This window comes from Phasianus colchicus, chromosome 16 (genome assembly GCF_987193195.1).
Source record: "Phasianus colchicus chromosome 16, bPhaCol1.hap1.1, whole genome shotgun sequence".
In the NCBI taxonomy this organism is placed as follows: domain Eukaryota; kingdom Metazoa; phylum Chordata; class Aves; order Galliformes; family Phasianidae; genus Phasianus; species Phasianus colchicus.
In genome coordinates, this window is record NC_143451.1 from 10,627,070 (window position 1) to 10,640,296 (window position 13,227).

The 13,227-nt window shown below is 46.1% G+C and overlaps 1 protein-coding gene across 2 annotated transcripts in view; it reads right to left on the reverse strand.

The window, feature by feature from the left end:
- The window catches only part of LMF1 (lipase maturation factor 1), a 160,077-nt gene that overhangs the window by 49,101 nt on the left and 97,749 nt on the right, over nt 1-13,227 (reverse strand). For both annotated transcript variants that reach the window (XM_031606895.2, XM_090151668.1), the window contains one exon: nt 1,518-1,685. In XM_031606895.2, the coding sequence (XP_031462755.2) occupies nt 1,518-1,685 (168 nt within the window). The remainder of the gene's footprint in view (nt 1-1,517; nt 1,686-13,227) is intronic.

Below are 13,227 nucleotides of genomic sequence, written 5' to 3' on the forward strand. Positions count from 1 at the left end.
GCACAGCTGTGCCAAGACTGCAAATCTTTGTTTTCAGAGAGGCCACTCACCGTGCTGCACTCTGGTCCTCTCTGAGTCTGTTTGCCTTGAGAAAGAGCCACTGTCACTACACTTCTTTGTGTGCAGAACTATTCCTACTTGCAATTTCTATCCACTACCCCAATTTCCATCAGCTATATCCCCACATCCCGCTCCCTTCCCAAGGAGCAGCTGACAAAGGATGTGTTGCTCTGCCCATGGTGCAGGAGCAGCTGCCCTCACCTTGCTCCAAGCCCCCGCTACAGCAAAACCTGGTGCCAAGAGCTGTGCCAAGCAATTGAGGTTCCACTCTGTGTGTTTGCTGGTACCCAGCTCAATACTATGTGCTTGGGAAGCAGGAGAGCTAGCGGGCTCCTCTGTGAGTGCACAAATCCCCCGGCTTTTATGTCAGCCCTTTAAAATCTGATCAGCATTTTTGTGGTTTACCAATAGAGTTTATAAGCTGTTCTCCAGTTTAATCATCACACGTATTTACAGGAAGCAGTAACAACTACAGCATATGAATTTCACGATGCTGGAGTGATACTGAACAAAGGCTGCAGTAAGTGGGAGCCGTGCTGCTGCACGTCAGCACAGCTTCGCTTGGGGCTTTCAGTTATCCTGGAGCTCAGAAGGGAGAAATGAGATGAGGTTTTGGAAAGTATGTGTTCAGGAGCTTCCTTCCTCTAACTTCTGCACATTTATTTATTTCGTGTGAATATAAACAACAACCCACAACTGAAACACGAATGCCATTAATTTCTGAAGAAAGGATTTTTGCTATGAATCTAAGCTCAGTAAATCCGATGGTTGTAAAAAACAGGACAAAACCAAATAACTCAAATTCAGAGATACAGAACAGCCCTTAAATATTAAATATATATTAAAAAAAAACAAAACAGAGAAAGATGTCCATAAATATCAACTTTCAGAGAAATTGCAAGTGTTCAAGCTCCATCCCTGGAAGCATTCAAGGCCAGGCTGGATGGGCCCTGGGCAGCCTGACCTGGTGGGTGGCAGCCCTGCTTATGGCAGGCGTTGTAACTGGGTGATCTTTGAGGTCCCCTCCAACCTAAGCCATTCTATGATTCATCCTGACCAACCACAACCTCCTGGCCACTGCAGGATCAGCCCCTGCACACTTGTCCAGCGCCAATGTTTCTCTGCTGTTCACATGAATGGGAAATGAAGCAGAGGCCAGGGGGCACCTCTCCAGCAATACAGCCAGGGCAGCCCCCCCAACGCGAGTCACCCCAAAGCCAACTGTGAGAGCTCTGAATCATTCTGACTCACTGGAGCCTGAACTCCTGACCCAGCTCTTGCATCAATTCCTCTGCTCCAGTTTGGAAACGTGGGTAAAGTAACCATCTCGCTGCCACCCAGTGTTCCACTGCAGGTGGTGGAGTGGTGCAGGGGGTGCAGCTGCAGCTTACATCAAGACCCCTATGGTTTGCTGGGAGGAGATGGGACCTTAGGAAGCAACCCCAGGAGCATCTCACCTGGAAAAGGATCTGCAGAACGCCGTGCACCATGCACATCCTTCGTCCCATGAAGATGAAAAAGGGCACCACCAGCTCGATGAAGTGGTTGAAGAGGGTCTCAAACTGATGAAACCAGCCTGGTGAGCGGTGCATGAAGTAGGCGATGGGGTTGGGCACCGGCTGGGTCTGCAAGATGAAAACACAGTGTCAGCCCCAGCCCAAGGGCATCGCTGGGATCCAACAGAACTGTGGGGTCATTCCTTTCCTTCCCTGCGCTTCCTTTCATTTTAGAGGAAATTACTTCATCCAGACTTTTTTCACGCAAAACCCGGGAATTTTTAAGCCAGTACATCTAATAGAAAACAAGAGTTAATCTTCTTCCTTTTTGTCATAACCCAATCATTCATCTTCTGTTGAACCCCCGTTCATTTAATACTGCCATGTGGCACATAGCTCCACACCGATGGATGTTAAATCATTCTGCAGAAGCAGAAGAGATGGGGAGAGTAACCGAGCTGATCCAGAAACAGAGAAAAAGATTTTCTTGGGGTCACACAAGAGGTCAAACGGAGACAGGAATGGGAACCAGATTTCAAAACCCTCGGAGATACTCTTTCAAAATGTTTAAATTTGAAATAAATGTGGTGGCAGAGCTGCTTTCCAAAATCATAATTCGGGAGAGGAAAGTCTAATTCCTCTAAACATGCTATATTGGTTTAAGGTATTTACATGCTGGCTGTGTGACAATATTATTCTTCTGAATTTTTTTGATGCAGGGAGATCTTCCCACCAGTACAAAGCTGCAAATTTTACAAAGGCAGCAAGCTGTGATATGTTAATAGCAGCAACCCTCAGAAATGCTGCAATCTGAACCAAAAAGAAAGGAGTTAACAATTTACCTTAGCATGTCTGACAAGCTCAAACTCACCAGGATTGTTTTAAACCTCCATCAGAAAAACAGAGAGGATGAAGAAGCAAGTTTTAATTGAAGGAGACACAACACATCTTTAAATTATTTGTAGCTAAATCAAAACTACAAACAAAAGAGGGAAAATATTGTACTACGCATGGCAATCGAGCATGCTTCCACTGCCAAATCCCACAGCTATTGTAATTCCCCATTAGCGAAGCTGGGACTAATAAACGTGTTGCTTTCCATGGGCTGGAGGCTGCTGTAACCCCTTAGGACAGGAGACCGCATCCTTCCTTCCTCGGACAGCGGCAGCGGATGGAGCAGCGGTGGGGTCACGGAGCGCTGCGGGGTCCTGGCTGGTGTGGGGGTGGGGGTCAGAGCCCCCCCAGCCCTGGGGGACGCGGCCCTGCTGCCACCACAGCCCCGGTTCCGGTTACCTTGTGCCTGCACGATGGCTATGGGGCTCCCAGAGCTCTGGGGAAGCTCATCGAGAGACTTTTTACCATCAGCACAAGCTGCTGAGAAATGCTTTCACCCTTTCAGAAAGGCAGGTTGCTTTCTTGGCTGCTTTCACTTATTTTTTCTGAAGCTCAATAACCAAAACTGACCTCATTCTTTTATCTTTTTTTTTCCTAAAGTGCAGTAACCAAAACTGACTTCAATCAGGCTTCTTTGACTGATTTTTTCTCAAATGTGTTAAGCTAAGCTGACATTGATAACAATCCCACAGGTTGCAATGTTTAGGCCAAGAGGAGCTGCACGAATGTGGCACTCATGCTCACGCAACCTCATCTCCCCATGTGCTGGGGAGGAGAGCCTGGACACTTCTGTGCAAGCAGCACTTGCAGCCTGGGACCAAGAAGAATGGGCTGCATTACACATGCAATCACACATGTAGTTACAGATGAGTTAAATCTCAGTGTGAGCACACCGAGTTGTTGCACATTTGATCAATATTTGCTGCTTTATTTCAAAGTAAAGGCCACTGCCAGCTCTTGACCATGCCACTTACTGTCCCCAGCTGTATGTGCACCTGCCCCAGCCTGATGCTGACAAATGGACCCATGGGGCTGCTCATTTGCCAGGCCAGCTGCAGCACCTCTGCTGCTGTGAGCTGTCACCCAGGCATCGTCCCCGTTAGGGACAGAACGAGAAGTCTCTTCTCTAGCATAAAGTGATCACAGAATGGTTTGAGTTGGAAGGTACCTCTAAAGGCCATCTGGTTCCACTCCCTACACTGAGCAGGGACACCCACAGCTCCTTCAATGCTCAGAGTTCAGCCTGACTGTGGGTGTCTGCAGGGATGGAGCATCATCACCTCTCTGGGCATCCTGTGCCACTGCTTCACTACTGTTAATGTAAACAAATTTCTTCTTGCATCCTTTACATTAATTTGAAACCATTTTCCCTTGTCCTATCACAAAAGACTATGCTCAAGAGTCTGTCTTCTTTCTTACAGCCCTCCTTTAGGTACTGCACCATCAGCCAGGAACCTTCCTCCCCACTGCAGCAGCTGCTTCTCTACACCTCCAAGGTGAGCAAAAGATGGGAGAGAGGAGCATCTCGTGTGTCCCAGCACTGAGTGCAGCAGCTGCAGGGGGAGGGTGCGGGCGGCGAGCACTGCGTGTGTGTGTTCCTCCCGATGCCTTCCAGATGCTGTGAGCACAGCGTGGGCTTCCCAGGGAGAAAGCCGGCTTTGCTCATTGCTGAGGCTGGAGCATAGAGCTGGGGAACTGTGTGAAAGCCAGGGGAAATGCTGGGAAAGCTTGCTGCTGGCTGCTGGGATGCTCGAGGGGACCTGCAAAGCACAAGTGTGCTGAACGCCTCTTGGTGCAATTGTGTCCTCCAACAAGACTGTCATAGCCTGGGAGGAGGGAAATGCATTCCATCATCTCTTAACCCGCTCCTTTCACAGAGCATTTTTAGCTTTGCACTATGGTTCACAGCTGCCCCACGAAGAGCAGCAGCCTAGGAAGCAGCCAGCAGCTCTGTGCATGGGGAATGGTGAAATCCTGACACAGAAAAATGCAGCACCAGCTCAGATGCAACTGAATAAACAAGGCTGAGGATGGTGCACGGGGACCTGCTCAGCACAGCCTCCAAGCAGCCACGTTTCCGGGTACTCCTGCACAGCAGAAAGCGTTTTTAAATAAAAAAACGATTAGCAAAACCTGGCTTTATGTGTCAACACAAGGTACAATACAATAAACCTGCCTGCCTCACACCTCCGGCACCCAGAGAAAAACTGCACTGCAAACAAGTTCTGAAACAAGATTGGGGAAAATTAATTCCATAATTCACAGGGCAGATTTGTGACGTGCGACTTCGGCGCGATGTTCGGCAGGGGCTGCTGGCCGTGATAAATGCATGCTGGGTCGCCAGCTATGGCATGTTCTCTGGCTTGTCTCTACCAGGTTTTATGAGGGCTGGTAACAGATTCTAAAAATATGCACAATAAACTGTTTTTTCTCCCTAAGGGGTCTATAGTTTAATTATGTTCTTAGTGAGAACCATTAAAGCGCTAAGTACCTGAAGACTCCTAATTTACTAAACTATACGCTACTAAAACCCAACAGAAGGCTATTATATACCAGAGCAAATGCTCTTCTCTGGGACTGTAAATGCACGTGGGCTCTCCTCTCAGCCTCCCCATTGGCAGGGCATTACACAAACTCTGAGAGAGTACTGAAGCTGTGTCAGATACCCTGTCTCAGCTGAGGGAGATCTCCAAGCTGCCCTACACACGTGCATGAAAACAAGTCCCACATTGTCCTTGAACAACACGCTGCTAGGCCAGGGCTGAGCATGGCATACTGTACCATGAGTGGCAAAATGCCCGTGAGAGCATCGAACTGGAAAGAGCAAAGCCTCCACTCTTGAGACAAGAAATGAGGAGGGCAGAGATGCACCACATGAGCTGCGCCCCTGCAGAGATGGATGCCTGCTTTCCTTCCCTTCCCATGCACTGCAGATCATCTTCTGCAGCCTCAGAGAGAACAGCCTAAAGCTCAAGCTCTCTTTCAAAAAACAGTAGCAAGTTACAAAGGAATTGATTTCAAAAAGGTGTACAGAAAATCCATTATTCAATCTGTTTGTATGAAGTTTGTATGAAGCTTGTATTGATTTTGACTTCAAATTAAAACAACTCTAAGGACATTCTTTCAAACTATCACCCTGGGTGCCTATCACACAAATGCGACTTTGTGAAAACTAAAGCATGCCATAAATATCCCTATGCACTCTAGACACTATTATTTGTTTGCACTGAAAAGCACTTACTTAATCAAAACTCTCAACTGCGAGTGCATTTATCTGCAGAAAAATCTTGAAAAAGGGAAGGAAACAGAACAAGAGCAAACATGAATAAGTGGTGAGAGCACACAGCTACTCAGCCAAAAGGAGCAGGATGAGCTTGGTGCTCAGTCTGAGGAGAGGAAGACTTCACTGCAAGCAGGAGGGTGTGAAGAAGGGTGGTACCCTGGAAAACCAGGTGGAGAGGTATGGGTAGATGTTTTCCTGAAGGTTTGTGAAAGGTAGAGATGAACTGCAAAGCACACTTCTTCACCTTCCCAAAGCACTGAGGCATGAAATCATCTTCTCAGCTTCAAAGGAAAGCTCTCAGTTCTCTTGCACTTTGGACCAAAAAAAAGAGAAAGGATTCTCCGTGGCAGGGTGTAATTTGATCGACGTGATCCAACAGGCTGTTTCTCTGCCAGTCTGTTCTGCTTCAGATCTTGACCCTTTCTCCTTATGCATCTGCAGATCAAAGCTCCTCTTTCCAAAACCTGTGCAGAGATGGCTTCCCAGCCCCGTGCAGGAGAGCAGAAGGCAGTGAGCAGGAAGGAGATAAACCGGGTCGCTCCCAGCTGCTGCTATGTGTGGGAAGATGTGTGTCTGTACTGAAGCCTGAACGTCTCTCGTGATGCACGGTAACCAGCAGCTTCTGCAAAATGCCCTTCTTCATCACGGGGAGCTTACAGAGAGCTGCTACTTCCCAGCCTGTAAGGCTTTGTGGTGGGCGCACTACACGTGCAGCAAGCTTGATTGATGAACAACGGTGGTTTTGCACAAAGATACACATGTAGGCAAGGGCTTAGGAAGGAAATTGAGCAGCAAACTGCTCAGCTTCTTGTGCAAATCCCAACCGTAACTCGTGCTGTGTGTATTTTATACATGCATGCATGCACACAAGTCTCCACGTGCATGCTCCTAGCACGCTTGCATACACAATAGCTAATCAGTTAAAAGCAGTCCTTTCAAACTTTCCAATTGCTGATATATTGCCAATCAAAATAAAATCACAAGAAAAAGCTAAAAGCCGTGTCTCTCTGCAAACACAGACATCCAATGTCTGGGTGGGTCACCAGGGGTCGGCTCTTCAACAGCACAACATCAAAATAATAAAGTTTTGGTAGATCTGTTAAAAAGAAAAGTTACCTATACGTTCTTACTGGGCAGTGCTTCCCTTGTTCAGTCAATGGTAATATTCAGTTCATAGAAAAACACACTGGAATCTGCCTGCTTCAAGACAGCAGCACAAGCCAAGAAGATGTGTGTTTGACTCGGTGCCAGCACGACCATAAAATGTTGGCAATTTAGTAGAGACATAGTGCCGCGCCACTCTCCCAAAGGACCTAAATAAACTTCAGATGTAGAACATATATTTTTACTTTTTATATATATAAATCTGCTGTTTCATTTTTAACTCCTTTCCCCAGCCTTCCCTCCGTCTAAGGTTTTTCAAAGCTGAAACAGGTCCCTAGATCTCCTGGCCGAGAGAAGCTTCAGCAATGAAAAGTTAAAAGCATGAAAAATCAGAGAAATGATTCATGTCTGGGTGTTGGGTTTCTTGGGGAACGATGGCTGCACATGCGGCCACAGATGCCGGAGGGGAAAGGGTTTGGGGAGAAAATTCTGCTGTGCAATTTCATGCCTCTGCGTTATAAAACATCCCGAGGAATTTTTTCATGTTCCCAAAGTTATATTTGCAAAGTCACCAGCGTAGGTGAAACCTTCCTGCCACATCTGTGACATTTAGCTACGAAGCCAAGCTTTGCTCATCATGAGTCAGCCCCAAGTTACTGCAGATCAGGCGAGGAGCAGGGCTGGCTCACAGGGCTGTATTTTACCATGGGTACACCTAAAAGCACAGTTTGAATTCCAGCAAGTTGGGTGGGGGCAGAAGGATCTATAGCAGCACTGTTTGCTTTTCCAGACTGCACCCTACCTCCTGGTCAGAGCTATCCTCCAGTAATAAAGACCACATTTCCACGGCCCACAGCATACCTGTTTATTGACACTGTTCCTACATAGCATGCCTCCGAGCTGCTTGCTGTATATAGAGTTAATTGTGGATGTATTACAGATTCACCTATTTATTCTGTACATTCTTGGAGGGATCCAGAGCTAAAATTACACAAGGAACTGCTGAACTGTTCAGGCTATTTATTTGTTCAAAATCCCTTTAAAATAATTAGTGGGGCCAGGAACAGACATCTTGGCTCTGGTGGGGCCAGCAGAAGCTGGTGCTACCAACCATGGGTCATCACTGCCTCCCAAATTTGGGGGAAAATCCTGCTTATGGATAGCACCACATGGGTCATGCTAGGCTTGGGATGGACCAGACTGGAGGGCATGCCTGGAAGAAAACAGCAGCTAAGGGCAGTTAATGCTTATCAAGAAGCTCCCATCTCATTAGGGCTGGGACAAGGGGCTGCTTTTCCCTAGGTCCCACCTCTCACTGGCAGGGATGCCCACCAGCACCCCATTCTCCCCAGGTTTGGGCAGAGAGCTGCTATCAAATGGGGTTTTACTGGCATCTCCTGCCCCAGGATGTCTCTTCCAACCTAAGCCATTTTATGATTCCCAACACAGTCCCAGCAACGCTTTCTGACGGAGCTCGTGTTCCCATGGATCACCAGGCAGGTCACTCACCAATATTTTAAATTGCCATTTAAGAGCATATTGCAAATGTGATCCTTTAATTGGTCACTGTTATGGCTCTCTATTAGAGAAGACAAGTTTTTCCACACAAGGTAAGCCCTTGCGAAAGCACTGAAAATGTTTAAAAACAACCCAGTCCTGATATATTTATTATATATTTATCTATATATAAATAATTTCATGAAAAGGAACGTACTGAGTGGAAACTCCATTTAAAATGTGATCCCAGATGGTGGCAAAGCTCTAAAATTGCAAGGCAACATGTAAAGAAAGATTAACGACCTCAAACAGGCACAAATTTATGAGGTGAAAGCCCCTGTAATCCTAGAGAAAAATGATACCAAACGTTAGACTAGACAGCTAGAAAATACCTCTGCTTAGTTCATGTGGCCTCTGCCATTTTACATTTTCTTTTAATATACCTTACTTTTGGGTTCATTTAGTCTTTCCTCTTGTAGAACTGAGGATTGCTTTGGTGCATGAGCATGCCAATGGATTTACCGGCTCCCATCACATACTCTGTTATTAGCAACTGGTAAATCAGATGAGGGGCAGCAGCTATCCTGTCCCACAACTTCTCAAACAGGCTATGTCCTGCCACGTGATCAGCAGCCAGAAAGAGAGAACAGGGAGCCACATGTCAAGCCTTTATCATCACCGTGAGACCCAACACTCCACCATCCATTAGGGAGGAAGACAGTGCTCAATATTTCCAGCACTAAGGTTCACACATTTCCTAATTTTCCTGAGAACAAAATGTTTCAAAGGAAGGGATGCCAACACTTAATCCTGAGGAGTATGGATCACTCTAGAGATCATATCTTCCATGCCATTAACTCTAGCTGGGACACTGTGGGTCCCACAGCCCATTTCCCTGAGATACCTGGCACCTCAAAGATCCCCAGAATCATTGAAGTATCACTAGCACAGACAAACAGCCCAGTGTATATCAAGGGTGCAAGAGATACACAGTCCCACAAGAAGTCCTTCAAGCTGGGATGAGCTTCCCTTATCCCATGTCATGCTTCCATCACTGGGCTGCATATCTAGAGAAGACAGTTCTGTCCAGTTCCACCCAGACTTGAGTGATGTGTTTGACAAAGCTTCACTACAATATTAATCTGTGAGATTTTCCAATGAACTACTACTTTCTGACCTTTCAGTAAAGAGTTCCTGGCACTCTCTCATTGACAAGACAGCCATGGAATGATATCAAAATTAGTGTGGTTTCAGAACACTTTGCAAGTGGTCTTCTGAGGCCAAAAGATAGAGCTGCTGAACTGTCAGGGGATCAGGAAAGTGTTTAAAATTCAATTTGAGTTTAAGTATTAAGATATAGATCACAGACTGCCTTAAACATCTGAAGGTGAACCTAATCACAGAAGATGGTCAGAAGAGGAGGAAGAGGAAGAAAACCTGTCTGCTACTTGAAAATACAGTGACTAGCTTGCATTGAATTAGGACAAAGCAGAGCACAGATTTCAGCCTGCTCTCCCTGCAGAAGGCTTACAGGCAAATTGTCTCTCAGGTCTCTGCACAAATCTGCTATGCCAAGTACAAGTGCAGTAAGGGGATACAGTGCTAAGGGGCACAATCCCCTGCTCTGCCACCCTGCCAACACTGGGATACCTGCAGACACTGGGGCAGCTGCTCAGTTAAGTTTTGCCTTTCTGTCCTCATCAGAAGCTGCCATATCCCGGACCTCCTGCAGCCAGAAAGCCCAGTGGCCTCCTGCAACTTGCTTTTGGAGGGTTTTCCTGAGAGGGCTGCAAAACTGGCTCTTTGCAGCAGCTGTCCCATCAGCTGCAGTCCCACCTCTGCCAGCAACGCAAGCTCCAAGCCTGGCTCTCACCTGGCTACAGAGCAGGGACAGCCCCAAAGAAGGATGCACAGCCTTCTGCTGGAACACAGAGAAAAACAGGATGTGTAGAATGAACCTTTGAGTGGCTCTGCCATGACATCTGATGGTCTCATGGAGGCTCTGTCTATGGGACATCAGCATTGTGGAGGCTGGAGGCTCCCCAGCCCTCCAAGCCACTGCCTGGGGAGGAAATGCCAGGTTCAACCCCTCTGGAAACGCAGCTGTTTCTGTGGGTGTCCAGCCTCCAACATGGCCATTTTTCAAGCAGCTCACAGCTATGAGCTATCTGCTTCTCCATATGCGGTGCCCCACACTGCGAATCATTGCCAAGCCAGGCAGTGCCCATTTTCCATCCACGCTTTGAGACCCATACTGTACAGAGAAGTCAATTCTCTCTCTTTGGGGATGTGCTTTAAAGGACAAATCTGCTGCATTAGAGAGGGTGGAAGAACATCTTTCCTATGCTATGCCTGCTCACGAGACCCAGGCAATGTGGGGTTCAATCCCCCACTCAGTACCCCAATACACAGTGCTGCTCCGCTGTGCTGCAGCTGCTTTCATGAAGGCCTTCATTACTTCACCTTTTTCCTTTTTATAAGTCCACTGCTAAAACCAGAATCGTATCTCCTTCAGTGGGCTTTTTTTGGGTGCATGCTCATAAATACGATGTTCAGCACCAGGCCAAGGAACACATAGGCAAAATCAGAGGGCGGCAAACACCAGCAAAGCCACGGCTCGTGCCTGTGTTTGGATTAGGCAGTTTGGCAGCCTGGACATTTACAGGGTGTTTTTTTTTTCTTTCACGCAAGAGAGTTACAACTAGAGACAAACAGTGGGATCTTTCATGAAATGTGTTCACAAAGGGTAAATTGTGCCATTAGGAACTCGCTACCTGGATGGTCATTTGAATTCTCCGAACTGGAACACCACGTTGCTGCACGCCAAATCAAACTGAAGGGGAAGGAGGGGAAATTCAGAGTCACAGGCTGTCTGGTTTAACTTTCCAACTACATGAGAGAAGGAGAGCTGAACATCATCTGCCTCAAATAAGTGTGTTTAAAACAGCCCTCTGGTTTGAGCAGTCACTGTTACAGATGAAACATCCAAGGAACAAGAGGGGCTGAGGGTTGTGTGAAAGGGGTCCTGGTACTGGTTGTCTCTATGAGTCACCTGAGCACTGCTGAGAAGACTTCAATTCATGTCATAAAAAGAGGGAAAAAAGTCATGGAATTTAACTTCTGCATTAAAGTAAAACCAAAAACACTGACTCTCAAGAGATTTCAGATAAAAAGCAGACTGGACATCACCTTAGGGACCTGGGCTGAAGATCTAACTCCTCTGTTGTATGGTGGTGACTGGCAATCACCCTGACCAGATGTTTTTGCAAGGCTGCAAAGGGTGAAGATGATCAGCTCCCATCTTCACGGATGTATACACAAAGAACTGCCATTTTCTGCACTTAAAATGGTGCTTCCATTAAAAAAAAAAAGAAACTGGCTCTTCACTCCATTAGAGATGTTAAAAAATGGATGGCTATCACCAAGAAAATGTATATTTTGCCTAACACTCCTATCACAAAACCATTAAATAACTCAGGGCAAGTCTGCAAGGGTGGAATTTCTTGCAACTACATCAGTGAAGTCTGCTCTACTTACTGCATAAGTGAACATGTAAAAGGCAAGCAAGAAACCAGATTAATACATTATTTTTTTCTTTAGAATCCAATCATGAAAGACAAGATGAAAATAAAGGAGGCTTCAGAAAGCCCAGGTATGGAGCCATGGAGAAGTACAGCCAAGTACATCCCTGCACAGAAATAAGACACCTCTGCTCCTGAACACCTCACCCCATTGCTTTAGACATAGAGATTTCTAATAAATCTTCTCATCTTGTGTCATACATTCTTCCATCCCATTTTTCAGCAGTAAAGCCTGACAACTCTGCCACATTGCTTTCCAATGTACTGACAGACGTTGCATGGTTATAGAGAAGATTTCATATATTGTTTTTAACATGCGGTTTATCTTATTTCCATTTTCCTCTAGAAACAGCATTAACATAAACACCAGGATAACTCTGCCCATTTTTGTCCACAGTATTTCAAAAACTTAACTATTTCTGTGGGGCTGAAGGAGTACAGCTCGTGGATATGCTGTAAACAGGTCAGGGAATAAAAGTAATCCCTTTGCTTCCTAGGGAAAAAAAAAAATCTGCCAAATTCTACGTCTGGAAAACAGAAAGTGTCACCTTCAGCATTAGCAACTCTTCCCTGTGTTAACAGCAAAACAGGAAAAACAGGTAGCTGTTCTGAGGATGCAGCCAAAAGCTCAGCAAAACCTACCTCTGTTTGAAGATTTCTCCCTAGTAACAAAGGATGTAGGGCGAAAGAATTTAGGACAAACAAAATAATTTACAAGAAAAGCCTTTGCCACAAGAAGCTGATGTACAGACTCCTGAAGGATGTGGATGAATCCAGCTGCCAGTTCTGCTCTCTTGGCAATGGACTGCACCTCTGCAGCCACTTAAGTATTGCATTTTCTTTCATGGAAACAACATGTTGCGTTTTTTTTCAGAAGGTTAAAGTAGTGACTTCTTGCAAGGGCAAGAAACTGATAGAAAACTTCAATTCTGCTAAAGCCAGGAAAGAGGCTAAAACATCTTTGACCATTTGGATAGAAAAATGTGATTGTTCTGTTTGTTAACATACATTCCCAGCCTGAACAAGGCCTTCCTTGGTTAAAAATAATAACCACACGTGTTTTTAGGCACTGTTTAGGAATGGAAAGTTCTACAGCACGTTCTCAACAACTGCAGTGGTTCCCCTTCGGGCCCAGAGTGCAGCACTGCTGCAGGACGGGCACAACACGCCGGAACGGTCGGACCCTTTTGCCTGGAGCTCCATGAAGCACTGCCCTTGTGCAATCGCCTCGCTTGTTTTGTAAGTGTAGCTTGTTTCTATGCCTTCCTACAAGAAAAGTAAATAAATTCTGCAGACAAATAAATTCCACCCA